General features: G+C 36.8%; 2 protein-coding genes across 2 annotated transcripts; both read right to left on the minus strand.

Moving 5' to 3' along the window:
* Positions 1 to 3913: 3913 nt before the first annotated feature.
* Positions 3914 to 5563, minus strand: LOC122013778 (sec-independent protein translocase protein TATB, chloroplastic-like). Its single transcript, XM_042570006.1, has 3 exons — positions 5320 to 5563; positions 4825 to 4946; positions 3914 to 3925 (listed from the first exon to the last, which is right to left on the minus strand). Exons 1-3 carry the CDS (start codon positions 5561 to 5563, stop codon positions 3914 to 3916), a joined length of 378 nt encoding a protein of 125 aa, XP_042425940.1.
* A 2390-nt stretch (positions 5564 to 7953) lies between these two features.
* On the minus strand, positions 7954 to 9393 carry LOC122016581 (protein GOS9-like). Its single transcript, XM_042573935.1, has 3 exons — positions 8919 to 9393; positions 8379 to 8581; positions 7954 to 8314 (listed from the first exon to the last, which is right to left on the minus strand). The coding sequence occupies exons 1-3, from the start codon at positions 9187 to 9189 to the stop codon at positions 8075 to 8077; spliced, it is 714 nt and encodes a 237-aa protein (XP_042429869.1). The 5' UTR covers positions 9190 to 9393; the 3' UTR covers positions 7954 to 8074.
* Positions 9394 to 20215: the final 10822 nt, after the last annotated feature.

The following is a 20215-nucleotide window of genomic DNA, read 5'->3' on the forward strand; positions in this document are numbered from 1 at the left end:
ATTGGATGATTGTAGCTTTGGTTTAGCATGATTTAGAGGCTAAAATTTGATTTATGATTGGGTCATTTCGCAAGTGTACCCGATTGTAGGATCGATGCGCTAGGGGGGTGAATATGTGCTCGTGACTTTCACATTCGTTTAAAACTTTCAAGAGATAAGCAACAGCGGAATAAAAAAAGAAAGAAAATAAGACAACACTAACATACCAAGAGTTACTTAGTTCAGAGCCTTTGATGACTCCTACTCCACCTGCCTAACCGCAATTAGGACTTTCCTGCAAACTCATTTACACACATTAGATGACAAATAACCTTAACTTTGAATCCTTTGCCATTATCAAAACTTGGGTTCGATCGTCGGATGCTTCCCGCACCAACACGTATCCACATCGAGATCTTCAAGACAGCTCCAGTGAGCAACAAGGTTCGCCTGCGATTGGTACTAGCCAAGTGTGGAGGGCGATGCAATCCAAGAGGAGAAGAAGAAGCCGAGAAGCTTTGGAAGAAAAATCTCCCTTGGTTTCTTGGTGGCTGACGACAAGGAGAGGGAGAGGAAAGAGAGGGTGGCTAGGGTTTTCCAAAAACCTAAACCAATGAGCCAATGTTAATTTGTTTCTCTTCGTAGAGGAGTATTTATAAAACTCTACATGATTTGGAGAGCAAGTCATCTCCTCGAGCCAATAAGCAAAACTACCAATCCATTACCATTAAGAATAAGTTTGGTTTAAAACCAAACCATCTTGGTTCATAATTAAACCAAACCTATTTGGTTTATTATTAAACCAAGTTATTTGATAACTAAATCAAACCTCTTTTGGTTTATTATCAAATCATTATGAAACCATATCTTCTATAATAGTCATGGCTCATCTGCACTTCTGTTTTGACAAATATATTTCCATATTTGTCTTTTGTTTGGTCCAACAAAACATCTTATCTTTTGATCTGAGAATCAAATTTTCAAATTTGTTTTACATCTTTCAAATACTTATAGTGCATGTCACCCAATAGGTTCCCAGTTTCTCTTGACCGTCCATAATTAACTATTTAATTATGGATCGATCATGAGTGATATCTAGTAGTATATCATGATTCTTAATTAACTAGAAAATTACAGTTGATTCCAAAACAAGTTCCGAACCCTTCAACAACTACAGTGAGTTGTGTCTCGTTCCTTTCACTCGTCTTATACCCACTTGGTTCAGGACATTGTCTATGTTTCTGTCACCACTAGTCTGACTATGTCACACCTAGCCCAAGTAATCACTACAACAAAAATCCTCATAGACATCGGTTTTCCACTGCTGTCTATTACATTTTCGACCGATGTCTATGAAGGCGATGCAAAAGGTCTGTCATTTTAGACATCGGGTTAAAACCGGTGTAGTATCACTTAACGACATCGGGTGTAAAACCGATGTAATATTATATGTTAATAACACTAGTTTTGGCAGCGGTATACAACCGATGTAATATTAGTTAATGACACCAGTTTTACAGCGGTGGAAAACCGATGTAATATCAGTATTGTTTAACGACACAAATTCGATTTCCGAAACAGTGAAAAACCGACAGTATCCAAGAAAATACACAAATATTCACAAATTACACAAATATTCTTCTTCCAACAGTATCCATAAAATACACAAATATTCACAAATTACATAAATATTCTTCTTACAACAATATCCATAAAATACACAAATATTCTTTTTACATCAAAAGCTAATAGATATTGTACACATCAAGGTAGAACATCGATTAAGTTGCACAAACTACAAGCTCAAATACAAGCTCATTCGATTAACACTAATAGATATTGTTTCGAATAAGATGAGCCTGTATTGGCAGAGGCAGAGGTTGGACCATGACTAGAAACTGTATTTTCCCAAACTACAAGCTCATTCCCAGATAGATGATTTGATGTTCGTTCCTCTTCTTGATGTTCATAAAACATAGGTTGCTTACCCTTTCCATCTGCAAAAAAAAAAAGAGTATAAATACATGAAAACAATAAAATGATTTGGAAATCCGTGTTTTTTCCTGCAACAGGTGTATAGTAAGAAAAGAATTAGAACTTATAACACAAAATTTTTGGACATCAACCAGAGAACAAAAGAAGCATTACCTGAAGTTGAGACACGAACCACTTCATTTAATTTGCATCTTGTAGAGCGAATGATGATTCGTGAGAAGTGGCAATTGGGGGTAGAATTTCTACAAGAATAGATTTCGCTGCAGCATCAATATCATTAGGATGCTCAAGAGCGACAACCTTCAATATTCGCAGATCAATCTGTAAGGACATTAACAAAAGCGACGAAATCTTATGCTAGTGTAGGAACACTAACTAACATTTAAAACCAAATTTCAAAATATAAATTGCTGAAAGTTATTGAAGATTAGAGGCAATAAATAAATTTAAAATACAATCACGTTCAAAATAATTTAACTAATTACAAAAATAAACTCATTCCAGCTTCAAGTGCATTTGATCAGTAACTTAAAAACATATCTGCAAAATATTGTTCAACAAGTACTAGCATGACATTTGTTATACATTTATACAAGAGTGGAGGCATATGAAGGGTTGTGGGCTCAATTGACCTCACAGAAACTTCAATTTCAATATATTTTACCAAGTAAATTATTTTTTGAACTTACACAAATTAACTTGAAATCATTCATTAGTTATTTAGAAAATATTCTCCCTCAGCAACTTTCTTCATAGCATTATCAAATTAGCCGTTAACTTAATGATGAAATCCAAAAATTTAAAGCATGATAAGATCAATTGGGTTCAATATACACAACCACATCAGCTTAATGGAAATTAAATAAAAAGGGACTAATACAATCTTAAATTTCATCTTGATATTGTACACATCAAGAAGACTGGCATAAGATGTTGCACTTGCCTGAACTTAAGGACCGATTGAACAGGACCGAAGATCTCATCTTGTGCTATTTTCATTTCATCCTATAAATTTCAAATATCACAACTGTCATCACGAACGCAGATTGAGAGTTTACCAAACCTTTATAGATTTAAGGACTAAGTCATACTTGTACATCAGAGAAGATGGTCGGCTGAATGTAATAACCTTTGTTTCCAATTCGATCTCCACCTGTTACTAACGTAGCACCACTGTTGATTCCCGATTTGATGTAACGCAAGATCTTGCTAAACTGCTCCTCATCAATCTGAGATATGTTTGAAGAACGAAAGTACTCAATATGGACAGGTTTCAGAACTTCTTTGTTAAGAAGCTAGATGACTTTTTCATACATGTTTTATACGAGTTATCATGATCAAATAGCAATCGAATGAGATGAAAATTAGTATGAGCACATCAATTAAGACACAAATAAATACGGTAGTTTCTACCTTTCACAGAGGAAAAAGACAGAAAAAGGAGGATACCGGAGGACCTTGTTCAACACCCTTTTTAAAGGGGTCTCCAACAATGCATTTTAAGGCACAGGCTTTTGCTTTCTCTACAAACTCATCGTATATACGCTCCTGAACAATTTCAAGATCCTGAAGATCACATAAATGGAAACTTTCATGACAAAACATTCTCAAAGTAAATAATGTTCATAAAACTTTGCATGTTAAAAGTAAGTAAACCTTATAACCATCTTTAGCTGGACTTCTAGAACATGCTTTGCAATCACAACAGTCGCGACAGACAAGACAAGTAATCTTTACCTCCTTTTCAAGCATACCAGAGTACCTTGACAATACAAACTAAATCAGATAAACAGGAGTAGTTTTTTTTTTATGTATAAGATCCTATATCACTGATATTAAGATGTTCAAGTCTAAAAAGGATATGTGATTCACATCCTGTTTTCACAATATCAAAAAGCTAAAAGAGAAAAATAAATCAAAAACATTTTGCCAATATGGTTCAATTCTCTTCCTGTAGACAATGCATGTCATTTGAAATTTAATCACAAACAGGGTGGATATACAAACAAGATCACAATTCAAGCCATTGGATGTGAATATAGTAACAGCAATATAGCTCAATCATAATGAAACTTCACCAAAATAACAAAAGCAATATAGCTCAACTCACAATGAAACTTATACTCATAAGACAAAAAGGTAATTTAATAATATCAAAATCAAACCAAATCATGAGAAAAAGGCTCAAATAAGATTAAAGCACAATTAAGATTAACCCAAACCTAAAATTAACTTGGATTCATCCTACAATAAATAAAAATTGATCTAAAAATTTCTACTGAAAGCCCTAATCCAAGTGTGCCTTGAGTGACCCTCCATAATGATAATCCATTCAAATCGAAGCTTCTCATACTAAGGAATATAACAGAACCTGCAAACTGAATCCAAAATAAATAAACTATTTGGTATTCAATTTAGGGAGTAAGAGTTCACAATTCAGCCTGATGACATAACTAGCCCATCAAGGGATACAGAGTGTGATTATATCCACTGTAGAATTTATATGCTTTCAGGACCAAGAGATACCAATTGCAAAACTAATCAGGTAGGCTGGAAACCTAAAGCCATGCTTCCCAGATGGACAAAAGTTTAACAATAAAAATTTGTTTATATGTACCAATATATTGAAGTTTCATCGACTTTAATCTAGTAACACACACAATAGGTAACAACTTGTAGGGCACATTTGGGTATAGATTAATGGGTGTCCATGAAAGAAATCTTTTTGTCTTTGTGAAATGTTAATATCATGATTGGTTAGCTTATGAAGATTCACAGGATTTCCTATGTATTTCTACCACATTTTCAACGTACAGATGAATTTATCTACTGTTCAAAGAAGGAACTTGCCTTAGCTAGGCCTTTAGGGCCAAACACCAGCAGAGCTACCACTCCAATAACCAATGCTTCAGGAGCACCCACTCCAAATAAAGAAGCACGAACAACTTTACCATGAAATTTCACCTTTTTCTCTACCAAACAAGTAAAAGAACATCAAACATATTTTCCAAGTAGATTAGACATCCGTGGAAGTCTATGAAAACAAGAAAGTAAACCCAGCAGCAGGAATGAATCAGCTACAAGTAGGTAAGCAATTTATACATAAAAGCAAAAGATGCTTAATTTAACTATTTAATAAGAAGAAGAAGAAGAAGAAGAAGAAGAAGAAGAAGAAGAAGAAGAAGAAGACCGGAATGAAGCTTAGTATTAGTGATGGGTTCCGGAATAAATGCATCAGCGTGATCGAACCCCTAATCTTCCCAGAATTAGGTATGCACACGCAACTCTCAAGCAAAGAACTCATTTTTCAAGAAGACCAAAATCTTATGGAGGACAAGGAGTTACCTTTGCGCGCAAAGTTTCCAAAAGAAAGAGGCCTTACCAACGGCTTGAGGTCGTCCCACAGCGGGGGTCGAGGCAGGTGGAGTGCGGAAAAGAATCTGCGGAGATGGGACGAAGGTGGGATTTTGGGAGAAGCCCTAGAGGGCGGACGGGAAGAGATGAGGAGGGCCACCTTCATCGAGTGGGAAGAGGAGGAGAGGGAGAGGGAGCAGTAGCAGAGTGATGCGAGGACTGTTGCAGAGCCCATCGCGGCGGAGGAGAGACTGTTTTTGTTTTTTCCTTCTTCTTCTTCTTCTTCTTCTTCTTCTTTCAAACAGGTAAAGGAAAGTGCTACAAAATCTAAACTCGAGAGCAAAGAAGCATACGTAGAAAGCAACCACCACTCCAACCACGTAATCGGAGGGCAGTTTAATGGAGGCACTAAAGAATCCATGGAGGTAGAGATCTTGCGACGCAAATGCAGCACCCGATCACAGAACAATGTAGGTTCAAAGATGTCCCTTTCTTTTTTAAAAAAAAATCTTTTAACAGAACCTATTCGGGGGTCGAGGGAGAGGTGGACAGTCCGGCCGTCGCCGTGAAGCATGAGGTTGGAGTCTCCGAACAGTTGGGTGTAGCCTTCCTCAAAGGAGATGGTGGCGAGGTTGGGCAACTCCGAGAGGAAAGCAGCTCATGGGAAGGGAGCGGAACCGAACACAAAAATAGGAGGAAGTAGAAAGGAAAAGATAAAGTATGGACTACCGGAATGCGAAGAAGGTCTCCTCTTCTCACCCAAAGGGAGGAGTCGGAGGAGATGCGATGTGGTTGGACGGAGAAGCAAGGGCATCGTGTCTTGATCCTGATCGGGAGAGGAAGGGGCGTCGATCTAGGAAGGGGAAGAGGGAGATGAGGTTGAGAGAGATGGTCGGAGGTTTAGGTTTAGGTTTAGGATGAGAGAGATGGTCGGAGGAAGGGGCGCGATATAGGTTTAGGTTTGGAGGGAACTTCACAGAATTGCAAATTTTGGCTTGTGGGAAAATTAAAATATTTTATTTTGGTTCATTAACACCGGGTTTTAAAAACCGCTGTTAAAATCGGTGTCTATTAACGAACAAAGGCGCTTAAAGACATCGCCTAAAAAACCAATGTCTATGAGCGAAAATCTGCGCTCATAGACACCGATATTTGGAAAAACCAGTGTAAAATACTCAAAGACATCGGTTTTTGCTTAAAACCGTTGTTGTTCCACCGATGTCTATGAGGGTTTTTGTTGTAGTGAATATTTACTCGTCCTGTGGATTCAAATTACTCCAGTCATGTGCCTAAGAGTCTCATACTCTTAACATGTGATGCTTTACAAAGATTTTGAGTAACAACCTTAACAAGTGGTCATAGGGTATACATCTCCCCAGAAGGAGCGGTGAATCCTCTATGAACTATCCAAACACCTTTGGGCACTTTGACTCATACCCAATTATCTCGGGTCCACATCTCCAAGGAGATGTTTTGCTTAAGATGTCAAAGTATAAGTCTCCATGACCAAAGTGACTTGATTATCTCATGTCAAAGGACAATTGCACTCAAACTGCAATAAGAACTTCACAAATATATCCATATATGTAGAGAACCATATGAAGTCTTATAGTAAGTCATTCAATGAACTAGTTACCATAACTAATATCCATGTTTAACTCTCAACATCTCAATATCTCCAGCTAGTGAGTAAAGCTGCCTGGTCAGACCAAGAAGTATAACTCGTGCAAGTCTCACAGAATTGATGATGTTCAGATATATCAATTCAATAACTAAAGAATATTCCAATACTTTCATAATTATACATGTAAAGATACTCACTAGTTGTGATCCAATCACAAATCCTCTCATGCTATAAATCGTATTGCGGACATTCAGTAAGTGAGTTTAAGACCATTCAAACACAAACAATGTACACTCAAATAGTGAATCTTTATTTATCAAAATAAATATTACAAACCATAAAACGATTATTTTAGGACACCTCTCAAACATAACATAGCATATATACCATGAAGAGTTTCAAGCGACACTTGATCCATGTGAGTTGTCACACGGGGAACAAAACTATCATATTGAAGACTTAAACCTGCAAGAATATGCATTAATAGTTCTGGATCAGAGACCAGATGTCTAATTGTAGATAGGTTACTGGCGATGGTCATGATTGATTACATATAGTCATTAATAGAGTCATCTCCTCATTGCACATATTGTAATTGTAGACAAAGTTGGATAACTCATGTTTAAGAATGAGATGTAAAAGAGTGATCACAAACTTGACGAGAGGTGTTGAGCCCAACAGCGTAACAACATGGGTAAGCGTGATACAAAACCAATTTGATATCAATTGAACACATAAAAAATTAATTTGTCTATTCAGTTTAACTTATTTTATCATCTAAATTTCTATAAAAAAAACTTAATTTATGACTCAGAGAAATCAGCATAGAAGTCGTTCATCGCCTTCTGCATTTTTACGAAAGCAAAATAAACTGACCATCTGTTGTTTTGTTGAAGAATAAAATTAAAACTCATAAAAAAATATATATATAATTTATTAGAACAAATGAAATTAGCTAGATTGAAAACACCAAAAATGCACCAAAGTTGGCTGATTATCCATTTACTGAAAACTATCAAATTTATTTAAATATTCAATCCCACGCTGCAACAAAGTGATCAAGAAGAGAGAACAGATGATCAGATTCTGAAATACTGATGTAATATATTGATGGCCCATTAATTAATTAAGAGCCACATAGACTCCGATCTCCTTTAGATACTTGTCGTACTGGCCAAAGAATCCAACAATTCGGCCGTCGGTGACTGGAACAGTGAACTCCTTGCCGCCTCCTTTCCCAAAAGGCCCATGCGTATTTCCGAAGTTGGTCTTAAATTTGAGCTGAGAGATACAGCTTTCACCGTCATTATCGCCGACGGACCCAACCATCGAGTTGATATATTCGCCAGGAAGTAGTTCGAACTGCAAGATCGATCGATATAATTAACAATGTTTACTATCCATGAGTGTTCGCGACTTCACGTACCGTGTGATAGCTGCCACCACCGCTGCCGCCTAGTCGACGTGTTTCAACGTTTTTCCCATCGAGAATGTAGGAGATCTCCAAATTATCGATGACGTTTCCTGTGTGGAGTCTGACCTTTGTGATTTGGGACGCAGATCGACCAATGTCAAAGTTGCAGTCTCCGGCGATTCCCCATGGCCCAATCTTGATGTTATTTTGAAAACCTACAACATATATCAGAATTTGATAATTTGTCATTACTGTAAAAACAAGAGTATAATGTTGCTTAGGCATGTTGTTGTTACCATCATTGTTCAACGAAATACAAAAAGGGAAAAAAAATGGAGAGAATAGAAAATGAACTCTGAATGCACATATTGTACTGACTTATATATTAATATAAGCTGGTTAATTAACACTGGAAAATCCATTAATTATTTCAGGCTCGCTAACTTATTAGAGTTTAATATTTTCTTCGATTAAAATTTCATTATTGAATTGGCGTGGAAGGATATAAATAATTAATTAAGAAGAGAAAGGTATAGGAGAGTTAATGCTCACGGATGCGTGTGAAATCCTCAAAGATAGCAGCCACTTGGCCTTCCAATGAATCCAGGTCGCGCTGCCACTGCTTGGCTTCCTCACTTGCAAGTCTTCCCTCGCTGATCTTGGCTTCTTCAATCCTACTTTTGATATCATTTCGTTTAGCTTTCAGCTTTTCCATTTCTTTCCTCAACTTCTTGATTTCAGTTTTGGGCTGCCCGCCGGATTTCAATAAGCCTTTCCAGCACTTGTTGACGTCTACGTTGAAATTTAAGTTGGTGCAAAACATGGCTAGCTAGCTAGCTAGCAGCAGGCCGATCGAGGCTTTACAAGGCGATGGAGGATTCACAAGGCTGAGAAGCAGATTGTTAACATGCAGGCAATAATCTCAACTAGATCTCAGGAGCCAGAGAGACAAAGATAAAACTAAGAGAAGGGAGAAGAAGAGGTCTATCATTACCATCGTTGGTTGAATCAGTCGTAAGTCTTTTTAAAATCTGATAATAGTTCAATTAGATAAACAAAGTCTTCTCACCATGATTCAAGTTCCTATTCAATACTACTATAACATTATTTTTATTTTTCTTGTTCACTCTCTTTCTTTATATAATGTTTTCAAATGAAACAACTAAATATTAATAAGAAAATACCAAGGAGAGTATTAAGGAAATGATAACTGAAGATTTGATGTCAAGAGAAGAGAAAATGTCCTTTTTTCTAATAAATGAAGTACCTTATGTGCGCAAAGATGAAAGACACCTCTCAACTGCTTCTTCGAAAATGTCCATTATGTTAGGTTGGCAGCAATAGTTTGTTGACTGAAACAATAACATACATGTTTGTGGAAAATCTTTAACTCTCCTTTATCTCTATCTATGGTTACATTTGTATATTTATCCAAGGATTTGTTTGTTTGTTAATAATAATTTTCAAAAATAATTTATTCGTGGAAAATTTGTAACCCTCCTCTGATCTATATATGGTTACATTTGTATACTTTTTATTAAAGCTACAAGAAATTTGTTTAATTTCTTTTGAAGCCACATTAGCAAAAGCACATGACAATTATTGTCTATTGACTCTAAAAATGGCTACCACTTTTCATCACGTTACCTAATCTAATCTAATCTAATCTAATCTAATTAATTAATTAATTAATTAATTAATTAATTAAAAGCATAAAAACTAAGTGAATAAAAGTACATATTTGTTGTATTTCAAAAATGTCCCCCGAAATATTAAAATCATGGTCATTATATTTTATAATAGTGGTGGAAGATTTATCTCTTTTGAATAAAAATTAAGGGAAGTAAAGCAAACCACATATGAAAACAAGTGAAGAGATTGGTTCGTTTATCAATAAGAGAAAAATAAAATAAAAATTGTTAATCATAGATAAATAAAATTAACTAAAAAATCAGAATTATTAGAGCACAAGAACGTTCACCCAAATGGTCTGCAATTCAATTTTAACGACATGCATATAAAATCTTTTAAAAAATTATTAAAAATGTCTTTGAAATTAAAATTTTTGAATGGGATTGAATGAATATAATTTTTAGTTCTTAGGGTTGTTCAAGAGTTTTGAACGTTTAAATTTTTTTAGATAATTCAGATATTAGGTCTTATCATCCGACTAATTTTAAAGGTAACTGATCAGTCTCACATAATGACCACTAAATTTAAAAGCGCATACATCAATGGGGGATATTTCTTACCTTCCTTTGAATTAAGAACTCTAAGTGCATCGAAAGCCTCAAGATGTGCTTACATTGCACTCTTCATTAACGCTCTCATGCATCTAAAGAATAACTATGTGATAAGTATATCAGTCTTGTATTATTTTTTTATCAAATAAATAATAAAATTTAAGTAAAATGAAAAGAATATAAAAAATTTCATGGGTTTAATTAATTATAGAGAAAATATAAGTTTTTCTGATACAATTATCAAATTATTTTTTATTATATGCCCAAAAATTACACAATGTTACCATGGTGCTAGTCTCAATCTTTGGTGCCTCCGGGGCATGGTTGAGTTGGCTAGTGCGGAGCAGAGTTGTTACCATAGGGCAAGGGTTTGAATCTCAGCAAAGTCGAGGAAAAAAAGCCCTCCTCTGTACTGGCCAACTACAGCTTCCTGATTTACCTCCTCACATATGGTCGTGGGGCTGACCGTGTGGGGCCGCTGGGGTGGCGGATTCCACCTTTAGCTACCATAGTCTCAATCTTTGGAGCCCGAGGCTAGAATGTAGGAAATAGGAACGTGGACAAGTCCATATTGTCCACTACTTTTAAGGGAAAAAGTTTTTTTTACTTCTGGGATAATTCCCATTATAAAGGGTACGTCCAAGGGTGGTTTAACCAAGGAGTGGAAGAATGAGAGGAAGAAGAACATTTGAGGCTGCGGGATTTGGTTCGTGGAATTGCAGAGAGTTTTTCGATTTTTGTAATTGCTCTTCCGACAACAAGTCCTGCTGTCACCGATTGCAGATCTACGAGAGATTGCTATAAGTGTTTACTATTTACTATTTTAATTCATTTTGATTCACGTATTTAGAATTGTAACAATGGTATTAGAGCTTTATTCTAAATGCTTGAAACGAATTATGGAATGCATGTTTGGATATTTTCTATAAAATTGCTTTGCTGCCTTTAAGGATTACAAATTTGTTGCAATTTGCTATCATCCCAAGGTAATAGATCTTGTTGCGAACCATGGTCAGCGTCGTTCTTGTGATGGTAGTGATTATATAAGTTTAGATGATAGTGATTATCAGTTTAGAAGAACATATTCTGGACTGCATAAAGTGATTCACAGTTTAGATGGTTTAATGGATTAGTTTGTTCTTACTTTTTTATAGAAATAAAGTAATGTTGAAGAAGGTTTTGTATACTGCTTTGTTGTTTTTATGCAAACTACACATCCGTAAGATTTGAGATCTTACTTGAGTGTTGCTGCTGTAATGTTAAGACATAAGGTACATGACATCTGATTCCTTCTTCTGAGCCAGCTATATATTCTAGTTGCTTGCACATAATACATGGTTTAAGATATGATGTCAAGTTTATATATTCATCAACTTTTCTCGTGCTCACTTGCTTGACTAGTCATGAAAATGTGAAGTTGCAACTTTTCTCGTGCTTATTTGGCCATGCTTTTACTTCAACATTTCAAAAGGTCCAAATTCATGTGACTTCACTTAATTTGGTTTCTACTGCATAAAAGATGCAAAGCTGCAAGAAGTTTATAATTGTTTATACATGTTGATAAGTTGTCTACTTTTGGGGCTTGTTTGTTTCAAATATCACTTTAGTTTGTAGTGATTATCATATTATTGTTTTCAATTATCAGTTTACAATGATCAGCAGCTTACGTGTTATACATGCATGTTATTTCTACTTTTTCCTATGGCTTTAACTATATTTTTTTTTCAGAAAAGGGGCAATTTGCAAGCTGAGTCTGAAATTCTGTATGCAGAAAAAGGACCGGTACGTGAAGAATGTTCCACATCCTGACTTGATCTATTCAGGAAAAGGACCAGTTTTGCATGGTTGTGGATCTGATTCTCTATATAAACTTAATTTTATGGTCTCATCTTTTTGTGGTTGTCGTCATTATATTGGATACTTGTGGTAATGTTTGGATAACTTGTAGTAATTGTAGCAGTTTATAAACTTAAACTAAAGTGAATGTATATATGTTGTACTAGTTTTTGGTTGAGACAGTATATATATAAAAGACGACTGCATGTATATATATTGAAGATATATAATAGTTTTTCTTACAAACATAATTGTTTATAACCATAGATGTTTCTTATGAAAGACAACGGTTTTGAAATATTATATTGTGTGCAAAAAACATTTTTATCTATTCGCAATACATTTTCTAATCAAGATAGACAATAATTTTTTAACCGTTGTGAAAAGTATTTAAAAACAATGGTTTTAAACTAAATTTTGAAGAAAGACAACAGTGTTTATTTGCTGTCAAAAGCATATCTATGATGTATGATCTAAATTATTACAGAACTGACAATTTACAACGGTTTTATACTGTTGTAAAACTATTGTCTTTGGTATTAAAAGACAACACTTTAAATTCGTTGCATGACTATTGTCTATTGTGTTCAAAGACAATGGCCTTAAACCGTTGTCTTTTACCACACATTTAACAACACTGTCAATTACAACGATTTTAAAGGGCCTACGATAGTGGTTTTAAACTGTTGTCTTTTAATATTTTTGTTGTAGAGGACACAAGGGTTTTAACATTGGATGAGTAACCTGTTGGGACCCTTATTCCTAACAAAGAATTGTAAAATTTTCTTTTCTTAGCCTTATTTAGTGTAAAACACGTTGTTGGCAAATACATTCTATTCTCCCCCATCTTTGGTGCCAAATCAGTCCTGACATTCATCTCCATAAGTTCTAGTCTTGCTGCTCCTCCATCCTTTGTTTTTCCTGGGATGTCAAGTAACATACCAATGAGACTTTCACAAATATTTTTTTCAATGTGCATCACATCAAGAACATGTCGAGCATGTAGATGTTTCCAATACTCAAGTTCAAAGAATATAGATTTCTTTTTTCTGTATGATTTTTCATCAACATCCTTTAACATACGCTTCCCACTTATTTTTCCCAAATGATAATTAATACTTTCAACTCTTTTTAATGCTTCATGGCCAATTAATGGTTTTGGTACGAGGTAAAACTCTTGATTCCCCTTAAATGCTTTCTTTTGCCTTCGATAAGGATGACTTATAGGAAGAAACCTTCTATGGCCAGTATATGACATTTTTCTTCTATGCTTCAACCTTGTTGAATATGTTTCTTCACCACATATTGGGCATGCATGATATCCTTTTACAACACAACCTGACATGTTCCCATATGTAGGAAAATCATTGACTGTCCATAGTAAAATAGCTCTAAGCAAGAAATTTTCTTCTCGATATGCACCATATGTATCAACACCTATATCCCATAAGCATTTTAAGTCATCAATTAGAGGTGCTAAGTAAATATCAATATCATTCCTCGGTTGTTTGGGGCCAGAAATCATCAAAGTGAGCATCATAAATTTTCTCTTCATACATAACCTTGGAGGAAGGTTGTAAGTGATCATTATAATTGGCCAACAACTATATGCAGAACTCATCAAACTATGGGGAATGATTCCATCTGCTGATATGGCCAATCTTAGATTTCTTGGCTCGAAAGCAAAATCTGGCTAGTTGTGATCCGTCACTTTCCAAGAGGGTGAATCAGCTGGATGACACAAGTATCCATCATAAATTCCTTCATCAACATGCCAAGTTAACTCCTTAGATATCGCCTTGTTCTTAAACCATCTTTGAAATCTTGGAATAGGTGGGAAGTACCAAAGGATCTTTGCAGGAACTCCTTAATTTATCGTAGAATTTTTACCCAACTTCCACCTTAACATCCCGCAAATAGGACAATTTGTAAAATCCTCATACTTCTTCTAGTATAAGATACAATCATTAGAGTAAGCATGAATTTTCACATAATCCATCTATAATGCACATAAGCTTTTCTGTGTATCATACAAAGATAAAGGTAATTTATTATTATCTGGAAGCATTTCCCCGATCAAACTAAGTCATTGAAACTTTTATCACTCCAAGTATATTTTGCTTTCAAGTTGTATAATTTGACAAGTGAAGATAACTTTGTAAATTGAGTACATCCTGGATATAAAGGTTTCTCAGCATCTTCAAGTAGCTATGGAATTGGTTTGGATTCTCAGCATAACTATCATATGCAGCATGTACCATATCTATAGGTTCCTCGGTAAAGATTTGTGTTTATCTTGGCCTACTCGATCATTCATTGAATTCCCGATCTTCGATCTTTCCCCATGTCAAATCCATGTATGATATGTTAAATCTATACCATTGCAACACAAATGTGCTCTTTCTTCTTTAGATTACCACATTTTGCACATGGGCAAGTTATTGCATGTAACGTCCGCCCCTCCTGCTAGTAGGGCGGGGTTACTTGCAAGGGGAAAACATACATGCATATTAAAATTTCTTTTCTAAAGCAGCGGAAGTACTTATTTATATATTCTTGTATACCTCTAAGTGAATGAGGTCATGAAGTCAATTTCTATCATAAACATGAACAAGTGTCAAGTAATCATGCAAAACATTAACATAAGATAGACATAGTTCATATCATGCATAAATTAATATAAGCCGGTATTTTCCTTAACCGAGCCACTACCACACACATCTCTTGCCTCTCCTGCTGCTCCCTTAGTTCACCCATCCTTTGCCTTTATCTGCGGTACAAGGAAAAGTAAACTATAAACACATAGGCTTAGTAAGATCCTTTCCTATTCACAAAAATCATATATCATAGCATAATCACATAAGCATATAGCATGCAGACATAATCATCTAAAACATCATATCATGTAAAAGAGCATCATAACATACCATAACATTCTACAAACAAAACATCATATCATATCATATCATAAAAGAGCATCATGTCATGTTATATCATATCGTAAAAGAGTATCATGTCATATCATATCATGTCATAAAAGAGCATCATATCATATCATAAAATATCATAAAAGAGCATCATGTCATATTATATCATATCGTAAAAGAGTATCATGTCATATCATATCATATCGTAAAAGAGTATCATGTCATATCATATCATGTCATAAAAGAGCATCATATCATATCATACAATATCATAAAAGAGCATCATGTCAATCATATCATATCATAAGAGTATATGCAAGATGTCTTTCAAAAACATGCATCATGTCATGTGCAAGATGTCTTTAAAACAATATCATATAATACTTAAACATAATCTCAACATGGGGGGGCGGCTATGTACTACATATCATAAATGCGCGCAATCCCTAGGACGGGGTACCTAGCCCCGAACCTACTAGGGAACTAGGCCCGTTTCATAGACCATCGACTTAGGGGCGTACTAAGGAGCCCATCCCTTTTTACTATGCCCGTTTCATAGACCATCGACCTAGGGGCGTTTAGGAGTCCATCCCTGGTACAAGTCATACAAAGTAAAATAGCATATCATGGTTCATGTCATAACATAGCATATCATATCTTGTCATATCATGAAGAGTGCTCTTAGTCCCAACAAAAAAGGGAAGCAACTCTTAGGCCTTTACTTGTCATATCATAAAGAGTGCTCTTAGTCCCAACTAATAGGGAAGCAACTCTTAGGCCTTTGCTTGTCATATCATAAAGCATGCATACTTGAGCACATAGCACATCATAAGAGACATTATCATGCATGGTTCATAAGCATACATAAATGAGCACATCACATATCATAGAGAAACATAATCATGCATGAGATCATTAACTAACATCTCTTAATTCATATCAAAGTATGTGAGGCACATAATGAATCAAAATTGGATCTTAATCACCAAATTCTATAGGGTGGCCGAAACATTCAAGGTATTACCCTAGGGTACAAGCAACATAAAAGCATATGAACCCTAAATCAATTTCATAACATTTATCATAAAGAACATCATGAGCATATTTAGTTAGGTTCTAAGCTCCCTAGGTCTTTTAACATAGTTATGGCCGAATCATTGTAAAGCATGAACCTAGCTTACAAGTGGCACAAAAGCATATGAACCCTAAACCAATTTCATATCATATACTTTAAGGAACATCATGAGCATGTTTTGTTTAGGTTCTAAGCCTCCTAGGTATTTAAATCTTGTTCTGGCCAAATATTAAGGAGCATAAAACTAAGTTCTAAACAACATACAAGCATAAAAATATCATGTTAACTTCATATCATATCATAAGGAAAGTCATGAGCATGTTAAATCAAATTTTAAGCCTTCCTAGGCCCTTAATCCCATCATGGCCGAAAGTTCAAGGAGTATGAAACTAAACTCTAAACAACATACAAGCATAAAAATATCATGTTAATTTTATATCATATCATAAGGAGAGTCATAAGCATGTTAAATCAAATTTTAAAGCTTTCTTAGGCCCTTAATCCCATCATGGCCGAAAGTTCAAGGAGCATGAAATTAAGCTCTAAACAACATACAAGCATAAAAATATCATGTTAACTTCATATCATATCATAAGGAAAGTCATGAGCATGTTAAATCAAATTTTAAGCCTTCCTAGGCCCTTAATCCCATCATGGCCGAAAGTTCAAGGAGCATGAAATTAAGCTCTAAACAACATACAAGCATAAGAATCTCATGTTAACTTCATATCATATCATAAGGAAAGTCATAAGCATGTTAAGTCAAATTTTAAGCTTTCCTAGGTCTTTAATTCCATCATGGCCGAAGGTTCAAGAGGAAGAAATTAAGCTCTAAACAACATACAAGCATAAGAATCTCATGTTAACTTCATATCATATCATAAGAAAGTGTTAGGACCTTCGGATGGCTAGAGAGGGGGGTGTGAATAGTCTCTTCCCAAACTTACACAAATTTTCTTCCAGAACTTTGTTAGCACAGCGGAAATAAGCAAAAACAAACTAATACAAGGAAGAAAACAAAACACCACTAACACAATGATGTACGAGGTTCGGGGATAACTTGCCCCTACTCCTCGGCGTGTCCGTAAGGTGGACGATCCCTTGATCTTTCGGTAGATCAACCCCCGGACAGATTCCGGCTAAGTATTTCTCCTTCTCGGTGGAGAAACCTCTCCACAAAGTCTCAAAAGGATTTAAATGAAGCACAAGACTTACAGAATTTGGTGGCTACAATGAATGCACAATTAACTTACAGCCACAATGAAAGCAGAGCTTAAAGAAGCGGATCCTCAGCCAAGAGCTCCACACGACACTCTTGCTTAATCGACGACAGAGAGTTTGCAATGCAAAAACATTACCCCAACCTCTCTTCTTTCTCCTTCTTATTTCTCTGCTTTCTTCACTGCGTTTGCCTGCATCGAATCACTGCAAGCTACATAGAATCGCTGCAACCTGTATCGAATCACTGCAATCAACTCAGGCGTCGCCAATCACGCCTCCTCCTCATCTGGTCCTCTGAACTCACACCAATACCATCCATGGTCTTCACTGGTGTCTTCTGAGCTCGAACCAATGCCAAGGAGTCAAGCTGATTGCAGCCAGAACATACCCAGATCGCCAGTATCCGTTGATGCTTCAAATGCACCATTTGCAGCCAAGCTCAGTAGAAAAACCATTTTGTCTTATTCCTCTGATAGACCTTAATTTGAATTCAAGCATCGTCATGATACCTGCAACCTGTAACTCAAAAAGCTCACAGAGGATCGTTAGTTCAGAGAAATCAGAAGTTGCAGAAAAACAGCAGAATACAAACGACATCGCTATGGATCGGTCAGCAGACCGATCCATGGCTCTCTGGACCGATCAGGACACATCCTGATCGGTCTGGGATGGTGTTGATCGGTCTGTGGACCGATCAGCCTATGGGTGGATCGTCAGCAGACCGATCCCCCTCCCGTTCTGTTTCTTACTGATCGGTCTACAGACCGATCAGATAACCCACAGAAAGTTTCTGTGCGATTACTGATCGGTCACCAGACCGATCAGATAACCCACAGAAAGTTCTGTGTGGTTACTGATCGGTCACCAGACCGATCAGTGATCTTTTAGCATCACAGGATCGGTCTGCAGACCGATCCAGACGACCAAGGTATCACTGGATCGGTCTGCAGACCGATCCAATGCTCATGCGAGTTTTGGAGCTTTCCAGCCCGAAACCCTAAGGTCTTCCTGGTCTAGAGAACGAGCTACCGAGCCCTCTCTGACTTAGTCTGGAGAACGAGCTACCGAGCCTTCTCCGACTTTCACGTCCGGTCCAGAGAACGAGCTATCGAGCCCTCTCCGACCTAGTCAGGAGAACGAGCTACCGAGCCCTCTCCGACTTCGTCTACCAAGCTTTCATACTTGGACTTCTCCCGTGCCAAGCTCCCTGCTTGGACTTTTCCGTGCCAAGTCTCCATACTTGGACTTTTCCCGTGCCAAGCTCCCTGCTTGGACTTTTCCACGCCAAGTCTCCATACTTGGACTTTTCCCGTGCCAAGCTCCCTGCTTGGACTTTTCCGTGCCAAGTCTCCATACTTGGACTTTTCCGAATCAGGTCAACTCAAGTCGGGTCAACCTTGACCAAAGGTTGCACCAACAATCTTCCCAAGTTTGTATTCTTGTCAAACATCATAATACAACTTTTCTTATTCTCGTCTTTTCTTGTTTCGTCAAACATCAAAATACAACTCGAGTCGGGTCAACCAGGTCAACCTTGAGCTAAGGTTACACTAACAATCTCCCCCTTTTTGATGTTTGACAAAAACCATAATCAAGTTAGGTTAACCCGATAATCTACCTTAGGTTTTTCAATATCCAATAGTTCTCCAACCAATGTTCATTCTCATGTCAATGGAGATATCTTTTCTCTTATAAACCCATGATCTTTCTCATGTGTTTCCAATATGGGACTATGTTTGCAACCTTGCAACCCCAACAATCCCCCCTCAAACAAAGGACTATAGGCTTCCCACGTCCGATCCTCGACCCACCAGGTCTTCCTGCCCCTCGGTCCACCCGACCTACTAGGACTTCCTTGCCTAGTCGCAACTAGGACTTCCTGCCTGGTGTCTGGTCCTCTTGATCCGAACATAGGAGCCCCCACTTTCATTGTTCGAGGTCAATATTGTACACACAAGGCTCAATCAGACCATAGCTCTTGTCCACAGTCGGCGGTTAAACCTTCTGGCAGTCCGGGCTCTGATACCACTTGTTAGGACCTTCGGATGGCTAGAGAGGAGGGTGTGAATAGCCTCTTCGCAAACTTACACAAATTTTCTTCCAGAACTTTGTTAGCACAGCGGAAATAAGCAAAAACAAACTAATACAAGGAAGAAAACAAAACACCACTAACACAATGATGTACGAGGTTCGGGGATAACTTGCACCTACTCCTCGGCGTGTCCGTAAGGTGGACGATCCCTTGATCTTTCGATAGATCAACCCCCGGACAGATTCCGGCTAAGTATTTCTCCTCGGTGGAGAAACCTCTCCACAAAGTCTCAAAAGGATTTAAATGAAGCACAAGACTTACAGAATTTGGTGGCTACAATGAATGCACAATTAACTTACAGCCACAATGAAAGCAGAGCTTAAAGAAGCGGATCCTCAGCCAAGAGCTCCACACGGCACTCTTGCTTAATCGACGACAAAGAGTTTGCAATGCAAAAACATTACCCCAATCTCTATTCTTTCTCCTTCTTATTTCTCTGCTTTCTTCACTGCGTT

This window comes from Zingiber officinale, chromosome 8B (genome assembly GCF_018446385.1).
Source record: "Zingiber officinale cultivar Zhangliang chromosome 8B, Zo_v1.1, whole genome shotgun sequence".
Classification (NCBI taxonomy): domain Eukaryota; kingdom Viridiplantae; phylum Streptophyta; class Magnoliopsida; order Zingiberales; family Zingiberaceae; genus Zingiber; species Zingiber officinale.

Excerpts from the sequence above, each read along its gene's own strand:
- LOC122013778 (XM_042570006.1), bottom strand. The coding sequence starts at position 5,563 with ATGGGCTCTGCAACAGTCCTCGCATCACTCTGCTACTGCTCCCTCTCC. Across the intron at positions 4,947-5,319 it reads TGGAAACTTTGCGCGCAAAG|AGAAAAAGGTGAAATTTCAT; the intron begins GTAACTCCTTGT and ends CTTGTTTGGTAG.
- LOC122016581 (XM_042573935.1), bottom strand. The coding sequence starts at position 9,189 with ATGTTTTGCACCAACTTAAATTTCAACGTAGACGTCAACAAGTGCTGG. Across the intron at positions 8,582-8,918 it reads TGAGGATTTCACACGCATCC|GTTTTCAAAATAACATCAAG; the intron begins GTGAGCATTAAC and ends TATATGTTGTAG. Across the intron at positions 8,315-8,378 it reads GTGGTGGCAGCTATCACACG|TTCGAACTACTTCCTGGCGA; the intron begins GTACGTGAAGTC and ends TCGATCTTGCAG.